This window comes from Trachemys scripta, chromosome 6 (genome assembly GCF_013100865.1).
Source record: "Trachemys scripta elegans isolate TJP31775 chromosome 6, CAS_Tse_1.0, whole genome shotgun sequence".
Classification (NCBI taxonomy): Eukaryota; Metazoa; Chordata; order Testudines; family Emydidae; genus Trachemys; species Trachemys scripta.
In genome coordinates this window covers 26828181-26848666 of record NC_048303.1, presented here as the reverse complement: position 1 = coordinate 26848666, position 20486 = coordinate 26828181, and the positions used below count along the sequence as shown (strand labels likewise).

Below are 20486 nucleotides of genomic sequence, written 5' to 3'. Positions count from 1 at the left end.
ATCCCAGTCTCTTAAATTGTGTTTTATTTGGGTGTCCTACAGACTTATTTTCAGAAATAATGTTTATTCATGCTAAAAAATAGATTACATACTGCATCTCAATGCTTTATGATTAGGACCCAAGGAAAACCTACTTTCTTCAAATATGACCCATAGAGGGAGAGCATCCACATCTTTAATCCTGCCTCCATTTTCAGTAACTGGTTCTGCCATACATTCACTCTCCACTCAGAATGATGGAAACTTGTTGCCCATATACCATCCTGTAGGTTCAAGGTAGAGCCCCACACAGGACTAGTGTAGAGCCCTGCAGAGGGACTGGGATCCCATGGGTCCAGCAGGACCCATTGCCATAATAGCAGGAGCAGGTGGAAGTAGGATTTTAAAAAGTCCCATGCAGGGCTCTAGTCCAAGCACAATTTGGAAACCTTTGCTGCATACATCTTGCGGAAATTTTTATTAGATTTTAATAATATTTTTCCAACACCCCTGGATGGCTCTTGTCTTCCTTTCACTTTGAATCCCTGGTGATTTTCACAAATGAGGCTACCCAATCAGTACACCCAGTAGGCAAGATGGGGGAGAGAAACTAGCTGCAGATTGAATCAATGCTTGCTGCTCCACCCCTATTTGAGTGTAAGCCACTTGTGATTAAGAACCCCCAATCCCAAGAATTATGCCTTAATGTCACCATGTCTGTAAGACATATCTTGACAAATTTCCCATATGGTTATACCTGGGTGATTGATAAAAAAAAAAACTTGACAATTAACTGTGGGCCCATTGGGAGTTTTGCCTACATAAAAAAAGCAAGACTGTGCTCAGTGTTTGCTGCTTCACTAGTTGTCAGGGGAGCAATTAACATCTGTTGTCTATAACCTGATATCTTCCCCTTCTCCACTCTCACATCACCAAATGTTTCTGAAAAATCTCCTCTTGAACATCCCACCACCTTCTCAAATTTTTCCAGACCTGAAATTATCTTTCTTCCAGATCCTTCCCCTTTGCCTCTTTCTCTGTTGCTATTGGCAACTCCATCACACCTCCAGTCTCCCAGGCTTGAAAGCTTGGAGTAATCTTCAACTCTTCTTTTTACTTCTTCCTCCGTTAATGCACCCTTTTGCCAAATTCTGTCACCGCTTCTTTAACATTACCAAATTCTGACCTTTCTTGACTATCTGTACGGCTAAAACTCTTGTCCATGCCTTGGCTATTTCTCATGATTACTGTAATCGTCTCCCCTTGGCCTTCTACTTTCACATTGAGTCTGCTATGAGTTAATCAACATTCTTGTCTACCATACACTTCAATAGGAAATCTGACTGGACTGGCTCCAAAGTCTTATAGAAAATTGCTTTATTAATAGGATATCTTATGTTCCTTACTAAGTTATTATTTTACATTTTATGATGGAAGCTAGTGGAATTATTTTTTGAATTGTCAAATATAAGAATGGAATCAACCCTTTTTTAAACATTAAAATGACACTTACCCTCTTTTACTGAGTCTTCCTTCGATTGGCTTAATGTTAATAACCTATTACATTTTTCCAGCTGAAGATCCAGAAGGCTATTCTTTCCATTAATTTCTAATATTTTCTTTAAAAAATATTGAAATATCAGTAGGTTAATGCTAAATTAAATCCTTTTGTTCTAAAATTTCTATCTAAATCCCAGTTTTTTCAAGTGAATGTTACAAAAACAAAAAACCAAACAACCCCAAATCAAACCAAACAAAAAACCCACAACATTGAGCTGAGGTTTACAGAATAGTTCAGTGCCTCCCTCCCAGGTCTATTATACTGACATTATGATTTAGCTGTAAAGAAATGAATGAAGTTAGGTGTTAGAGGCTTGCATTGTAGATAATTAGGCTCCACTCTGATAATGGTTACTATAGTGATGGTCTTTCAGAGTGTTGCTTCTCCCTATTCAAGCTTAGGGAGGTCCCCTTCCAAGCTGCAGAGCTGTGGGAATCTTTAGAAAGCAGGACCCATTTGGGCTCCTTGAGCTCCTTCTTGCAGAACTAAATATTTAGCCAAGGTTTTTGCTCTATACTTAGAAAACATCTTATCCAACACCCTTGGTAGTACTGATGGAGGTTGGATGATAATGGGGCAAATTATCAATCACCTTGACTTTACAGGCGATATCGTAGTGATAATGCCTCTGGAGGAATACAACCAAAAAGTTGCAATTAACCTGTACAAGCAGCCAGAGAACGGGGATTAAAAAAGAATGACAAAAGACCAAACTAATGGTAACATCAAAAAATCAAGAAATAGGCTAAACTAGTCATGATCGGTGTAGACATCGACCAAGTGGACAGCTTTCGCTACTTGAGCTCCATCATAATACATGACAGCCATTATGATGATGACATCAACAAGCGGATAGTTAGTGCCAGCAGAATTTTTGTGTGCCTGAATAAAAACATTTGGAACCTTAAATCAGTGTCCATGACAGCTAAAACCAGATTATATACACCCTTTGTGCCCAAATTACTTTACAATTAGGAAACCTGGGTACAGACGAAGTGTCTGGAGTAAAAACTGCACACATTTAAAATGAGGGACCTGTGCCATACCTGTCTATTTAACCTTGTCATGCCTAAATGATGACATCTGTAGAAGACTCAAAGTGCAGTAGTTAACTACAATCATCAGAAGGTGCCAACTACAATGGTTGGAGATTATGCTAGAATAACCTCATACTGACACCCTAAAATTATTCTCTATGGAAGAGTGCATAGTGAAAGAGGCCATGGATGTCCCAGGAGAGAGTGGTATATATAAAACCATCCAGGCAACCCCCTCAATAGGCTAAAATAGTAACTCAAAACTGATGTGGATGGAATCTGCTCATAATCTTGGCCCTATGCAACCTTGGTGTTGGAAAAGAGGAGATGAAGGTGATGATAATGACTATCGTTATAAAAGGGCTCTGTAGCAAAACTGCCTCAATTTCTTCCACTAAACTCCAAAACATTATGGGTCAGACTCCCAGCCAGCTCCCATTGAACTCAATGGGAATCTCTCTTAATTTCAGTGGAGTTGATGAAGGCCCTGTATGAATAGAATTCTGAGGAAGGGGGAAGATGGGCAGGTAGTGTGATTATGCAGAGACAACATTGTGGTAAAACCACAGTTTTTATGGAAAATAATTATTTTCTCTTGAAGTGGCCTCTGCATATTCCCACTGTGGGAATCTAGTGAGCAGTACAATCAATCCCTTAGGAACTTGGGCTGAGTAGTTCTAATTAAATAAAAATTGCAGTAATATCTCTGAAAGTGTGCAATCTTTGAGGAAGTGATACATCCTTAAAATGAACTGCTTGATGCTTAGGAGATCATACTTAAGAGAGGTCCTCACTGTTGTAGCAATTTCCTTGAACAATTCCTGCATGAAGGAAATATCTGCATGACTTGTTCCAATGGAAAAAGCTCTTTGGTACTGAAGGAGGCTAGCACCAACACACCAGTAAGTGCTTACTTAATATCAGCAGCTGATGCTGGTGAGGGCTGCTGTGTCATATTATCTAGAAGCCAAATTGGCCTTTGCTACCAAAGTTTTGGTACCAGAAGGACCGCTTCTCTGAGATGTTCTCTGTGCCAATGAGGTCTGGATGCTCATTGGTGAATAAAGCACCATGAGCCACACTTTTAAAGTTATTTTGGCACCTGAAGATGCAGATAGGCTACTAGTGGGATTTTCAAATATCTTTAGAAATCTGGCCCTACACCTATGACCTGATGTACCTGGCTCTGAAGCCTTTGGTGCCAGAGCTATCCCTGACTTGCTGGGCTTTAAAGCTGAAAACAGCCCATTCTATCGCTATGCAGGGCAGATGTCTGATCCACTGTCAGACCCAGGATTATGTTTGTAAGGCCTTCCTTTATAAGCAAGGCACGGTCCAGACAGGGGCGGCTCTAGCTTTTTTGCCGCCCCAAGCACGGCAGGCAGGCTGCCTTCGGTGGCATGCCTGCGGGAGGTCCCCGGTTCCGCGTATTCGGCGGCATGCCTGCGGGAGGTCCCACAGCTTTGGTGTACCCGCCACCGAATTGCCGCCGAATCCACGGGACCGGCGGACCTCCCACAGGCAAGCTGCCAAAGGCAGCCTGCCTAAATTCCCTCATGGATCTGGGCCAAAGCCTCTACTTCCTGCCTGTGTGGGCTGGAGGTATGAAGGCACAACACACTGTGTTGGAATCTGCAGAATGAGGATTCACCCAACAGAACAAATTACAAAAATATTTGTCTGCTTCCTGAAACACAGAAGAGCTTACTGTACAATGCTTAAATTGATTTTTATCTGAATCCTTGGAAGCCTCATAATCCATGACAAAAAGAGCCAATGATCCTGGCCTAGACAAAAATTAAGTGCACGATGGCACAAAAAAACTAATATTTGCCTGCTAACTACAACAGAAATTAACAATAAAAATTAGAGGAGTTTTTGATAAGCACCCCTCCCCACACCCAAAATTGCTGTGAGTACCAAGAAGGTGTTTTGCCCAGGAATGCTGCCAACTAAGGTAACTGGGGTAGGACAGCCTTTTTACAGCGTTGGCTCCAAACATTCAGTGATGGAAGAGGATATTGTGTGGCACAAATAGGCACAGCTTTGCAGCAGATTTTGAAGTTCTGTGGCACTAGGGGGCGCATTCCACAAGTATGACAACTGCAGATGCCACATAGAAGAAAATTTCACTAAAAAAGTGTTTAAAAATATGTCACAAAGTGTTAACAAAAAGCCATTTCAGCTTAATTTGTTACCTACCTTTTCTATCTGTGAGAAGTCATCTAAAAGTTTATCAAGATTTGCCACACTGATTTTCTTCATATTTGCTTCACTGGTGTGATTCATTTGTTTCTAGAAAATATCACCCAGTATTTATTATATATAAAATTAACATTGATTTAAGAATTTATACTACTTGAGACAAATTCTTCCTTCATTCAGGGGTGCTGGAACAATTTTTATAGTGGGGGTGCTGAGAACCATTGAACCAAACTGTAAACCCTGTATATGATGGAAACCCCTTCAAGCCATAGGGTGTTGCAGCACCCCCGACACCCCGAGTTCCAGTACCTATGCCCTCATTCATTTCATGTGTCAAAGGGATTGCATGGGTGTGAATTTGAGCAAAATATGTCTTATCTTCAAATCAAATTAGTCTTGCAAATTAAAATGAATTTCTATCCAACATAGAAATAGATGAAATATTATATGTAAAATCAGCTATCTTTATTAATAAGCCAGGAAGTGTTGCAGACATTTTTCTAGATGTGCTATTTCCTATGCAACTATGAGAACCATTTTAAAAAATCATTCTCACTAGTATCCGAAGACGAGCTCTGTGTAAGCTCAAAAAACTTGACTCTTTCATCAACAGAAGTTAGTCCAATAAAAGATATTAACTCACCCACCTTGTCTCTCTAGTACCTTTAGTGACATTTCTAGGAATGATGTTTAGATGTCAGAAAGCAGAGGTAATGTTATCAAATAGAATGGCGGGCAATCTCATAAGAATTTGAATTTTCTGCTGAAGTTCAAAACTAAAGCTCCAACCATATCGTCTGCATACCATGCCAAATAAATATTAGTGCTTTACATGTACAAAGAACTTTACAAACATTAAAAGACAATTAATCCACAGTACCCTGTGAAATAGATTGTCCTCATTTTATAGCTAGGGAAATTGAATCAGAAAGGCTAAGTGATTTACCCAAACTACACAGTACACTAATGGTTAAGACAGCTATGTGCTACTCCTTTAAACCATGCTGCACCGATACCAGAACCAGTGGATCAAATGTTGTGCCACTTTATAACCTATACAATGCTACTGATATCAGTGGGATTTTACAGAGTGTAAATTAATATAGTATTTGGCCCGCTTATTTTATGTTTATAACTTACATGCTGCCAGACTTAACTACTCAGGTTTACAATCCTGCATAAATTCACTTTTGTGTGTTCTTTTAAACCATGATTTGAGTGCAGGCCAGTGAGCCTTGTATTATAGCACATATTAACAGTTTTATGTCTCACAGTGAGGTGCGATTTTCAAAAGCACTCTGTGCTGGACTAACTCTTTTCCCACTGAAGTGAACAGTAAAAGTTCCATTGACTTTAGTGGAAACAAAGGTCAATGCTGAACACTTTTGAAATTTCACTCTAAGAACCTTAAACATAAATTTACAAGAAAGTCTCACTTGTAATACATATTTATAAAGACAGTCTATATGCATTAACCTGAAGACTCTATTAGGAATCAACCGAAAGACGAGAACAAATTATGAATTAGGACAGAGCTTTAAGTTCAACTTTTAATTTCATGATGGTTTGTATCACAATCTTTCATTTTAAATTTTTACAAACAGGAAGTGGCAACATGATAGAAAAAGATCAGAGGTTGGAATGTGCAGTATAAAAAAATTGAATGGATTTCTAGATAAAACCATTTCCTAATTTAAGAGAAAATTACACAGTGACCAGTTTTGATTAGCAGACAAAATTATGTCATCAAGCCAGCAGATATTCTTGGTAATGTAATAGTTAGAAGCCTGTATATATATATTTAGCTTCATTAGTAAAACAATAATGTAAAAATATTAGCAGTCTGTGATAAGTACATATATTTTTTTGTGTTCACTCTTTGTTTTCCCAGATTACTTAAACAGCTAATTAACTTTAAAAATATTTTTCAGGAAGATATGTACAAAATGAGGTTAGCATTACAGAATAAACTTTTCTTCCTAATAAGTAACTACCTGTATAGAATCATAGAAATGGAGGGCTGTAAAGGACCTCAAGAAGTTATAAAGCCCAGCCCCATGTGCTGAGGGAGGGCCAAGTAAACCTGTGCCATCCCTGAAATGTATTTGTCAAGCCCAGTGGTTCCCAAACTTTAACAACCCGTGAAGCCTTTCACTAAATTGTGAAATCTCGTGAACCCCCTCCTAAAAATTAATATTTCCAGGGATTTAATTTTAAATTTTCTCAGTGTGATGGATATGCTTGCTTTGCTCTGCATAGCTCTTGGAAGTCCGGAACCATTGGAGAAAGATAAAGTCTCAGGTTTGGTTTAGCATCAAGTCTGTTTCTGTATTTGGTTTTCAGATGTGTATACGAGGAAAACGCTTTCTCGCGTAAGTATGTTGTTGAAAATGGTAACAAAACTGTAGTAGCTTTTTCTGCCAGAAGAGGGTACTTGTTTCTTAGGGTAGGTCTATACTTACCTCCGGGTCCGGCGGTAAGCAATCGATCTTCTGGGATTGATTTATCGTGTCTTGTCTAGACGCGATAAATCGATCCCGGATCGATCCCGGAAGTGCTCGCCGTCGACGCCGGTACTTCTGCTCCACGAGAGGAGTACGCGGAGTCAACAGGGGAACCTGCCTGCCGCATCTGGACCCGCGGTAAGTTTGAACTAAGGTACTTCGACTTCAGCTACGTTATTCACGTAGCTGAAGTTGCGTATCTTAGTTCGAAGTGGGGGGGTTAGTGTGGACCAGGCCTTAAACTCAGCCAAAATTTGATCAATGACAGATTTCTGAACTCCTTTTCAGTTTGTAATCACAGGAAATCTCAGTCAATTTCTCTTTTTCTCAGTGTTCAATATCTGTGTTAAGAAAATGGTATCATCAAAAGGGTTGCAAATCCAGTGATTATCGCCTGACATAGTTGGAAAGTATTCCTGAAAGTTGTGCAAAGTCCTTTTAGGTGTGCAGTTATATTGGTTTTAGTGCACTGATCCACCTGAAGTTTATTTTCTGCCAGGAAGTCATGAACATTACTGAAACACTCAGTTTGATTGTTTTCTAAACAACTTTCCCAGAACTGTAACTTCTTTATCATGGATTCAACTTGCTCTTGCACATTGAAAACTGTTATATTGAGGCCTTGAAGAGATAAATTTAGGTAATTAATTCTTGAGAAAATATCTGCTAACTAAGCTAGGCTCTGGAGCCAGACATGATTGTCTATACAGCTGGCAAGGTGGAAAGGGTGGCTGTTGAAAAAAACTAGGATTTCAGTTCTAAGCTCAAACAAGCGCACAAGGATTTTGCCCCATGAGAGCCATCTAACTTTGGTATGGGTCAACAGACAATTATGTATACTACCCATTTCTTCACAAAGTATGTGAAATATTCTGGAATTTGTTGGTCGTGATTTTATGAAATTCATCATTTTCACTGCATTGTCCCGCACTTCCTTCAGTTCCTCAGGCATGTGTTTTGTTGCAAGGGCTTGTCCATGGATACTACAATGAGTCCAAGAGATGTTTGATGCAACCTTTTTTATTTGAGCTACAAATCCAGTATACTTCCCCGTCATTGATGTGGCCCCATCAGTGCAAATGCCTAGGCAACAAGACCAATCCATTTCCTTTTCTTGAAAATATGCATTAGTCAGATTGATGATATCTTCTCCAGTTATACATTCTTCCAATGGTCGGCAAAACAAGAAGTCTTCTTCAACCATATCTTCATTCACATAATGTACAAACAGTAGCAAAATAGCTAGATTAGCTACATCAGTTGATTCATCCAACTGTATAGCATAATATGGACTATTTTTCACTCTCTGTACCTTTGTAGTCTCTACATTATTTGACGTCATTATTTTTTTGTGACAACGTATTATTGGACAAAGGTACCATGTCGATCATTTTTGCAGCCTTTTCTCCAAGCATGCAATGAACTACGTCTTTTATACATGGACCAATCAAGCTCTCTGCTATGGTATGGGCTTCTGATGCTTTTTTTACTCAGTAGTTCACGCGGTCTGACGCTTCAAGTGCATTTTCATTATCAGTACTTGCTTTGAATATAAAACTGGTAATGTCACTTTTCCTCTCAGCTAATTTTCACTTGAAAAAATCAGCAGGCTTGTCGAGTTGTGCAGGATGCCTAGTTTCTAGATAGCGCCAAAGTAGAGAAGGTTTGAGGCTGCTGTTTGCTAAAACATCACCACAAATTACACACTGTGGTTTTGGACATTCTTGCTCACCAATGCATGTAAAGCCATATTGTAATCATTGTCATATTTTCTTTTCTTTGTAAGTGTCTTTCCAGGACCATCATGATCATTAGACTTAGATTTTCCATAGTGTGGACTTGAGCTGATTCCCTTTGGGGCACCTGCCATTGGCCACTGTCAGAGGACAGGATACTGGGCTTTTAATTGAGTGTCGCATTCTGCCCAGCTCACCTGTGGGTGTGCAAGTGTGGGAAAGGACTCATGAGTACCCAGCTCAACCAAAGGCCTTATGGTCTCTAGCCAACCCAAAAGGGATAGTGGAACATGTTGGCCACAGTAGAAGGCATGAGCTGCCCCACACTTAGAGGGTGTAGGAATGGTCACACTGTATGTGACAGGGAACCGTTGGCGGCATTTTAACCTACCAACCCCCAAAACCTCTTGGAGGCTATCAATAGGGAAATGTAGCTTTATTTTGTCTGCTCTTTATCTTTACAAACAGAAGTAGCAATCCTTACTTTCCTTTCTGTTAATAAGGCCCCGAGCCTACAAAGACTTGTGCTTAATTTTACATCCTGATAGGAGTCCTATTGACTTCAGTGGGATAGCTAACTGCATAAAGTTAAGCATGTGTAAGTCTTTGCAGGATGGAGGCCTTAATACACAGTCATCTTCCAGTATGTTTGTTGTTTTTCCTGCTGTGAAAAGAAATAGAAAATTTAAATAATGGTTAAAAAAGGCATAAAGAAAAATGAAGGCAATTTATATAATAAATTGTACTGTGCTTTAAAAATATATTTGTATTAGTTAAAATAACTATTAATTTTGTGAATGTTTTAAAATTCACTCAGTAGGCTCCAGTATTTTCTCCCCTCCTGTGTGTATTTTTAGAGCTTTAAAAATTCTCCTGGCAGGGAGAGCTGACGTATGGATTTTGCAATGTGGCACATAGCCCCCGTGTCTTCTGTTTGGAATTATGGGCCACACAATGACATGGAGCCACTATGCAGGACTTCACAGATGTGAAGATTTAAGTAGAGGGATGGACCCTGCCGTGGAGGTTAGGTAGTCTGGGATGCAATGTTGCATCATGCATGACCTATACTGTTCACCAAGACCCTTTGTACAGAAGTGTCCACAGTGGAAAACAGAGGTCCCAGGATGCAATGCTCTGTGTCAAATAATGTTTCCACCCGAGCTCTCAGTACTAGGAGTGGCTGTAGTACCTGCCCTAAACATCAGTAGTAATAATCCCTCACTCTTATAGAGTACTTTTCATCAGTAGAGCTCAAAGCCCTTTCTAAAGTAAGTCAGTATCATCACCTCATTTTACTGATGGGCATGCTGAGGCACAGGGAAGTGATGTGACCTGCCCAAATCACTCAGCAAGTTGGTGGCTGTGACAGGAATGGAACCCAACTCTTCTGAGATCCAGACTAGTGCTCTGCCCCCCTAGGCCAAGCACACAATATGGCCTGGCCTCTGGGATTTGGGTGGATGTGCGCAGGGGCTCGTCACTCCAGTCACCATAGGAGCGACATCACTCAGGGTGGAAAACTACACTCCCCCCGGCAAAGGCACAATCAATAAACTTCCCCAGAGCCACACCTCCAGAAGGCTGACACCCTGAGTGTTGGCAGCCGGCCCACCGCCCCCCAATGCAAGCTCCCCTGGACCTCTGTGGGGTCAGGTACACCCCATGGCTCCAACACCCAGCAGCCGGGCAGTGGGCAGGCTCCGGAGGCGTCCTTGGGGCCACAGCATATGACCATGGGGCACAGATGGCGAGTGCCCAGCGTCTGTGCCAGGCCCCTGGTGAAAGGGGACAGGACCCAGCTCACCTGACTCCCTCCGCACCCCTCAGCCTCCTGCCCCTCGTGCCAGGCTGAGGAGCAGCGCTGGCGCCTTCCCAGACAGGTGGGCGAATCCTTCAGCACAACACGGACTGTACCACTAGTGGCCTTGGGGGGACAGTAGGGAGATTTTCTACACTTCCCCCGCACCAACTAGCTAATGGAGGCAGCCGCCTGACCGCAGAGCTCCCTGTGCGATGGCCTCTGATGCTAGGGTGACCAGACAGCAAGTGTGAAAAATCGGGACAGAGGTGGGGGGTAATAGGTGCTAATATAAGAAAAAGCCCCCCAAAATCGGGACTGTCCCTATAAATCGGGACATCTGGTCACCCTATCTGATGCACATCCCCCCAAGCTAGCTTTGTCTGCTCTGCCAGAGGAAGAGATCAGTGGGAGGAAAGAACAGCACAGTGCATGGGGATGGGGGAGAATCAGGGGGGTGAGCGTGGTACTAGGGGAGAATGGATGCAGCACTGCAGCAGGGTGGGGTGGCTGGATGGCTATGGGTGACGGTGGGGAGACACAAGAGGTCCAGAGCTATGAGGCAGATGGATAAAATTGATGCAAGGAAGAGTGGGTGCAGTGCTCAGGCTGGATGTAGTCAGTGCTGTGTGGGGCAGTTGGCTCTCAGGCTGGGGAGGCAAGAGGACAGATGGAGCCTGTCTGGAAATTGGAGATGGGCTTAGGTAAGAAAGGAAATTGATTCAGTGTTGGAGGGGCTGGATCTTGCTGGGTGACAATGGGTACATGCAATGCCATCTAGTCTATAGTGATTCTAAGATACCTATTACCAGGGTAGCTAAAGGGATGACAACACTGCACACTTCTTTTGGTGGTGTGTAGAGTACATACCCCCAGCACAGGTATAAATAGCGGCGTAGATTGCGAAGCATTGCTTAGGCGAGTAAAAACATGCCTGAAGCCTGTGGGAACGTACCCTACACAAATCCCTATTCGTCCAAGCCGTGTCTCCCCATGTACACTACTATTTATAGCAGTGTAGTGTCCTGTTGCGTCCCCACTGCTGGAGCTTTCCACCACTGCCTCCCAGAAGCCTTACCTCACTTCAGTGAAAGGCTGTATCAGTGGGGAGCTGCTGAAGCCTTTCCCCACTGCCTCCCACGTGCCAGAAACTTTCACTGACGTGTGTAAGTCTATACCACTGTGTGGACGCAGCTTATTTTTCACTGAGGTGTGTAGATCCATATCCCCTACGCACTGCTGTCACTGGTGTGCAGTGTAGACATAGCCTAAGTGACAGGCTTGGTGTAGGGATGGGTGTCAATGCTTCCAGGGAAATGAAGTGGAAACAGAGAGGGTGCTTTATGCTGATGACCTAGAAGAAATGGGGGGAGGAGGAGGGGAGGGAGAAGTCACTGTTTCTGCGTGGGGAGAAGCAGAAAAGGGTGATGGGAATTCAGAGTAATTTTAAATAATTAGTGCTTTTAAGGGGAAAAAAAGACAAATCATTGCCACTGACTCCATGTCACACTAGTGTTTTTAAAATAAGTGAGGCCATTAAACACAATCTTATCAATCAGGCTTTAAATTTAAATCACCATGTAGTTTCTACCTAGTGAGCAACAAGTTCTAAAGGAAAAAGAGGACTGTCATAGATCCAATATTTTGGGTTAAAGCCACACTCTTTAAAATTCATACGACTCAGACTTTAAGGACAGAAGAAACCAGCATGATCATCTAATCTGACCTCCTGCAGTATAGATGTAGCCTAAGTGTTAGGGCTTATGAATACTGTCTGATGTGTTCAGAGACAGCAAAGCAGTTAATGGATTGTTTTGGAATGAATTTTTTCAGAGTACTTGTTCCCTGAGTAGTATATAGTCTTTAGGGATCTGGTATGTGCAGATGTAGGGACTGAATGCCTCTGAAAGATGGAAGCATTCTCAGTTCCCAGTGACATCAATGGGATTTTCATGGGAGTTGATAGGACTGTGCACCTCTCAGGATTCGGTTCTTAGACAGGCTTATAAATTTACACATATACAGAATACAGTAATTTGAATATATTTTATCTGTAGTTCTTAGTTTTCTAAATAAAAGATTAGAGGTTTGGTTCCACATTAAGAAACAAATCAAACTCTCTTCTTGCCCTAATAGTGTGCAAACCATCATCTCTGTTCAATGACTGTGCAGTCCTGATTGTTCACTTATTTAGTTAATGTTGATAAAACATGATAGAAGCAGTAAGTATACCAATATGATTATGCCCAGTAACAAACAGATGGTACTATATTCAGTGAAGTCAGTGGGTTTACACTAGTGTCCCTGACAACAGAATCCAATCTCTTTTCTGAACTATGTAAGTGTTGAAAGGAACAGGAGGGAGAAGGATCAGGGAAAGATATACTGAGAACATACTTATCAATGAGATCTCAGAAATTCAACCATGTAATTCCCAACACATTAAAATCTCTGAATTACAGTATATGATCCTGATAATTTATATGTAACATTGTATTGTACTTCACATCATTCCATAGTACTGAATCTACACTGATCCAATGTAACTGAGTAAAATTAGACAAGGGGATGCTGCATAAGATAATTTTGTCTAAAATAAGGCTCAAAACACAGTCTTTAATTATTTATCTAGAACTGCAGATTCACATAGTTAAAATACTTCTCTAGAAAACTCAGACAAAAGCTAGGAATTTTAAAATGGAAATTTTCTTGAAGATGCTCTTGCTTTATTATTCTATAATATGAACAAGCACATTATCCTGGGGCCAGGGAGGGGCCACAGTGATCTAGTGATTACAACAGGTAATCCGGGTTCTATTTCCTGTTTTGTTAGTGACACAACAAGGGATGTTGGGCAAGTTGCCTCTCTATACTTTAGTTTTCTCATCTATAAAACTGGGATAATATCTACCTTTCTAAAGCCCTTAAAATGTTAACAGTTTCTGAAGCCTTTTCCTATTGTAGGCTTTTTAAGGTTTCTAGTTTCAACAAAATTCCAGAAAATTCTGATGTTAAAAACACAAGAGGTGTTCTTGCTAGGCCCCATTATAAGGTGAGCTGTGCCAAAAGGAATTTCAGTTTACACTGCTTAATTAGGAAGTCTGTTTAGCTAGGAATTCAGTGGTGCTTAAATTTTGTATGTGAGATTTTCAGGCTGGTCCTTCTGTCTATTCTGCTGACAACATCTTTCAATCTCTCCTTAGCACTAACAGAACACACACGGAGTGATTCACCACTATCTCCCACAGGTAACCTGCTCCCTTTATAGTACTTGCAGGGGGACCATAATAGGTTTCTAGCAGCAATTCCTATTCCAATGCAGATAGCGCCTCCCCCCAACTTCATTGGCCCGTCTGGTAAGGTTTCAGGCTGGCTGCAGTTTTCTGCTCTGCAACACCACTGTTGAAAAGGTTGAGTGGCCTTTTTTTCTGTTCTGTTTAGATTCTTATACCAAAAGCCATGACTGTGGCCAATAGCACCTTCTGTCCTTGTTAAGCAAAGTCAACTTTATTACGTTCAGGATTTCATACATATAACAGAAATCGGTAAGGGTCTTAAATATTTTTTATGTTGGTGTTCTGAAATGAAACATCGTTCCAAAACATATCTTAGAGACATCATTTTTCAGCAGCATGTACATATCTACTTTTTTTTCCAGCAAGAGTGAAGCATGTTGCTCAAATTAATGTGATCAAAACCTTCTTCTTTACTTATAGTACGTTATGCTATTTTTGGCATTCTTTGCATGAATAGTCAGTGTTGGGCAGCTTATAACATTTACCCCCTTGGGACTGAGGTTACTCAGCTAAGTACCGATATGTTTGTGCTTCACGAGTGCTGACCCTTGACAAATTGATTTCTAGCAGCAAGAAGTTAATCAAGAAATCAAGAACCATGGATTATTTTGATATGTCAAAGGATATGCAAGAAACCCTGTTTCCCATTCTAGTAATAAAAGCCGATAAGACAGGAACCTGAATTCAGCTTTTTGAAAGCATAATTGTATCTTTGTTTCTGTTGGCCTGATAGTGATGTTTCATTATAAAATGTAAGTCTGTATTCTAGACCTGCAAGATTTATTACAGCTTTTACAACAGTGAAAGCTAGTCAAGTCCAAACAAACCTTATATTTAGCCCCATATTCACAAGCTTGTAATTTTCTTAAATATTCTTTCTGAGGGTTTCAATTTTTCCATCTTCTGTGATCTCTGCCCAGAAGTGGCCCTTTTGTTATTCAAAGTTTGAGGGGAAAATCATTTCACTGCTTTTTGATTATGACTGAATGAAAAAACACACCACTTTCAGCATACAATTTAACTTTCCAAAACCTGAAAAATAGTTGAACAAAACCTCCCAAGCTTAAGATATAATTTTCCTTCCATTAAACAGTCCCCTCTGGGAAATGGGCATACTAGCTCCTATGCAACCTTACAAGTTCCTACTCATTTATTCTGGGGAGAAGGAGACATTGATGACTGTAATCCCTCAAACCACTGGATCATCTGAGATCCACAGATGCTCTGCGCCTCTACCCTCCCTGTACCCCAACTGTGTTGTATACAGACTGATTCTTATTGACTCCTTTATGTCATCATCAGCAGAGGGGGAAATTAAATGGATTTCGGATAGGAAATAGCATGCTACTGGATGTGACAGACAGATTGACACATCTCTGACTCTATCCTCTCTTAGCATTTATAATGTGCTTGTCACCATGGCTTCCAATCAGTGGCTACCTCTCGATCCCATCCCTCATTTTTCTGGGGAAATCTAACATCAAAAAGTTTTGGGGGAAAACTTCCTTGGTATCACAGCCTGGGCGGGAGCATGCTACAGGGCTTGGACTCCTTTCACACTCCTAAACTGGGATTTAATGATTATGGTCAAGCCCTGGGTATTTTGCAGGAAGATTGACCTAAGTTTTGCAGCCAGACATCTGGATTCTGACGTACTCCATTGTAGACTGAGACCAGTGCTGTTCAACATAGTCATAAATGATCTGGAAAAAGGGGTAAAAAGCAAAGTGGCAAATGATACAAAATTACTCAAGATAGAGAAGTCCAAAGCAAACTGCGAAGAGTTACAAAGGGATCTAATAAAACTGGGTGACTGGGCAACAAAATGACGGATGAAGTTCAATGTTAATAAATGCAAAGTAATGCACATTGGAAAACATAATCCCAACTGTACATACAAAATGATGGGGTCTAAATTAGCTGTTACCACTCAAGAAAGAGATCTTGGAATCACTGTGGATAGTTCTCTGAAAACATCCGCTCCATGTGCAGCAGCAGTCAAAAAAGCAAACAGAATATTAGGAACCATTAAGAAAGGGATAGATAATAAGACAGAAAATATCATAATGCCACTATATAAATCCATGGTACACTCACACATTGAATACGGCATGCAATTCTAGTCACCCCATCTCAAAGATATATTAGAATTGGAAAAAGTGCGGAGAAGGGCAACAAAATGATTAGGGGTATGAAACAGCTTCCATATGAGGAGAGAGAAAAAAGACTGGGACTGTTCATGGGGATATGATAGAGGTCTATAAAATCATGAATGATGTGGAGAAATCAAACAAGGAAGTGTTACTTATCCCTTCACATAACACAAGAACCAGAGGTCATCCAATGAAATTAGTAGGCAGCAAGTTTAAAACAAACGTAAGTATTTCTTCACACAGTGCACAACCAGCATGTGAAACTCATTGCTAGGGACTGTTGTGAAGGTCAAAACTATAACTGGGTTCAAAAAAGAATTAGATAAGTTCCTGGAGGATAGGTCCATCAGTGGCTATCAGGCAAGAGGGTCAATGATGCAACCCCATGCTCAGCATGTCTCAGCCTCTGACTGCTAGACTCTGGGACTGCTTCATTACTTGATAAATTACCTTGTTTTGTTCACTCCATCTGAAGCATCTGGCCCTGGCTACTGTCAGAAGACAGGATACTGGGCTAGATGGACTATTGGTCTGACTCAGTATGACCATTGTTATATTCTTAGAGACAGGAGATATGTGGAAGCTTCAGATAAATTAAGAAATTCAGAGTACTGCTGAATGAAAGATGAAAAATGAAGCAATCACTGCATTACTTTTTTATGTTATTCAATTTGATATCAAATTCAGTTTAGTTCATGCTGCCCCTGCTTTTTTAATGTTCTGCAGAATCTTGCATTGAAAATGTGTCCAAGCATTGTGGAAGTTGTCAGAAGGCAGTTGGGGCTTGTTGTCACCCGGTAAGCCATCAGAGCTAGACTGGGACTGTGGGTTAAGCATAAGAGCTGGATGTTCCTACTGTAATGATCAACCGTAAAGCGATTAACAATGCTGACATTTAAATCACCATTAGTTTTCAGTATTAATATCTTATTGGGATGCATGGGCAGTTCACATGCCTCAGAGTGATTGTTTCAGGCAGCTACAGACTCAAGTAGACACCTTAGCATTAATTTGCATTTTATTCATGTTTGGAAGATTTACTTCACACTAACAAGGGCTAGAAACTATACTCGTGATTTTCAAAACTGGATGCATAAAATTAGGCTCTTAAATCTACATTTACATCCCATAGTAATTGGCTTGTGCTGAACACCCTGCAGCTTTCATTATCATGGGCTTGATTTTTGTTTAGAGAAAAAAGAAGAAAGCTTAGAGTCTAGCATATCATTCTGCAGCTAGTGGTGGTTTCTTCAGCAAACTCAGTGGCTACAGAATCATAGAACACACAGAGCTTTAGATATGGCTTCCCGTGCTTATATAACTAGAGGAAAGAATATTGCCATAAGTTTGGAGGGAAAAAATAAGAAAATAAAATCACATCTGTACATGCTCTGAGAGTATCTGTTGTGATTTCTCGAAGTCCAATGAAGCTTTTCCTCCACAATATCACTAATGAGTTGGGAATACTATACATTCTATCTTCCCTATTCGAAGAATTTTAGTGCTGGATACTATAAATGTCTCTCTGAAGCCTTTATCCATTCCCCAAAAACTTGCTTTAAAGGATTGGTCTATAAAAAAGATATAACTCTGGTAGATGCAATTATTTGCTGGACTAGACCAAACTGCTTCAATCAATAGGAAATGACTCTTGTCAACCTTGGAAAAATGGTGCACATAGATATTAACTGCACTTATATAAAGATAAAAACAAATAGATTTGTGAGTGGTGAGGAAATAAAATTTTAAAGCAGTGTGAGAAACTGGATTGTGGAGGATGGCATTGGTTATAATTATGCAGTGGTTTATCTTATTTTATAGGTTGCACTCAGGGGGAAGATACTGAGAAGATACTCAGTGCTGATCATCTTGTTTGCCTGAAGTTAAATGGTCCGTATATAAATGCAACACAACCACTTGGAAGCTAATTGCTGTATGCAAAACAATTAAACCACATACAATTTTTACCAAAACTAAAGTCTGCAAGAAAATTAAATTAAATATTGTGAATATTTCCTTTAACTATATGCTAAGCAGCACACTGACAGATGTCATATAGTTTCTCCTTACATTTTAACTGGATCTAACTATCTTAAGTTTTTCTAGTGCACCACTTATATATAGTATCTATCATAGGTTATTTATGACATAATCAAAGGGGAAAAGGGCATTATATATATATACACACACACACACACACACACACACACACGCGACGGAGAGAGAGAGAGAGAAATGCATCTCAATAAAATCTGTGACATTTTAGAACTCAGTAAAAACTTGCATGAACATCATCACTACTTTTGTATGTTTGTCCCCTAAATCTTAAATAGCGGTGGGTTTCAGAAAAATAAAATTAGAATGGATGATGTATGTAACTCTGTCCCTATAACTGGATCCATCACACACACACACACAAAATTTCAGTACATTCTTGATTTGTATGCGTCTCTCTCTCTGCACTGTTTCCAGATAACATTTCTTTACACTGCTAAATTTCACATATTGGAAGGGGGAGGGGAAGGTCATCATGAAGAATTAAAAATTATGAAGGCAATTTCAGGGAACCAAAACGACCTCTCCCCCAACACTTATGTCAAGTTACTTGACAGTATTTACATAGCCATTTACTCGGCTGTCTGCATTGTGATCCAGTCCATTCCCACAGATGCACCTCCCTATATCTAGCCGGTGCATGTATTATCTGTGTTGGCATCCACTTCACCTGCATCTGGTTCTCCAATACATCTGCTGTCTCTGTTCTCCACCTGCTCGTGTATTTTCACCATTCTTTTTCACCATGGGGCATGGTGGAATCGCCATCCTTAGAGGTTTTTAAGGCCCAGCTTGACTATCGGTAAGCCCTGGCTGGGATGATTTAGTTGGGGATTGATCCTGCTTTGAGCAGGGGGTTGGACTAGATGACCTCCTGAGGTCCCTTCCAACCCAGATATTCTATGATTCTATTAACCTACGAATAGGATCAGAACAATGCAAGGACATAGTTTATAAATTCAAAACTACTGAAAGTGTTCCACTCCAGGGGGCACAGCAGTAATATATAATACTGACAATGGGTCAGAAATATATATACCTGGTATTTGCAATATGGCTTCCATACGGGCCCATTCTGCATGGACATTTGTAGGGTTAGTGATGCTTAGTCTGGAAGTGGAGTGTGTACAATAAAATTATATTTAGCCAAAGGAAGCTCCAGCAAGAAAAATGTGACCAAATGTGCCTGGAAGTACTTCTTCCAAAACCAATAATTGTTAAAACTAATTGATTTTCTTAAAGTCCCTATCATTTCCACCCTACATGTAAATTAGAATAATCTGAATTAGAATTTGCCTGTAATCTGAAAAATGCCTAAGAAGCAAATATCATCCCACTTTGTCCCCTTCAAAACACAATTTTTGTATTGTCTTTGATTAAACCATGAAGTATTTGAGATTATTTTCTTCCTTTGCAAGACATTAACTGGCTACGATTCAAAGGGTAACAGGGAGTAGCCATTCTCTCCCCCCCCGGTAACTAATTCCCTGAAATAAATTTTTTTCAGAGCAAGAGGAAATGGTAGCCCCAGTCATGTTTCTTATAGGTTCATGTCTTACTTTAAACCATCTGCTTTTAAGACTATCCTGCTATATCTGTACATAAGAGACTATGAACTCCAGCAGCATGCTTCAAGCTTGGATTAATTGCCACTAAGTTTATCATCCCTGTACTAAGGCTTTCAACTACTTCTAAAACACCTCCGACATTTTCCTTTGTTGCTTTTGTTACCATGAAAAACTGATTACACTTTCTCTGATGTTGTTAATTGACATTCAAATAGACATTGGGGGAGTGCAGAGATAATACTGAGGTCTCCTTGGCCTCCAATCATTACTGATTTACACTTGGCCTGTATGGGCATGTCTACACTGCAATTAGACACCTGAGGCTGGCCTGGCCAGGCTCGTGCGGCTCGGGATAAGAGGTGTTTAATTGTGGTCGGAGGGTTCCAGAGCATAGGCTGCAGTCCAAGACCGAACATCTACACTGCAATTAAACAGCCTTAGCCCCACGAGCCTGAGTCAGCTGGCATGGGCCAGCAAAGGGTGACTAATTGCAGTGTAGACATACCCTATGAGGTCACAGAGTCATCCCTCATACGGGCTCAGCCACATGTGGGAGAACACAAACTATTTGGGACAATATAGTGCCGAATA

The 20486-nt window shown here is 40.6% G+C and overlaps 1 protein-coding gene across 1 annotated transcript in view; it reads right to left on the bottom strand.

Annotated features, from left to right (window-relative positions):
• Positions 1-4866, bottom strand: part of CCDC152 (coiled-coil domain containing 152) — a 38678-nt gene extending 33812 nt beyond the window's left edge. The window contains exons 1-2 of the mRNA XM_034773501.1: positions 4780-4866; positions 1493-1598 (exon numbers count right to left, since the gene is read on the bottom strand). Coding sequence (XP_034629392.1) covers positions 1493-1598; positions 4780-4866 — 193 coding nt within the window. The remainder of the gene's footprint in view (positions 1-1492; positions 1599-4779) is intronic.
• Positions 4867-20486: the final 15620 nt, after the last annotated feature.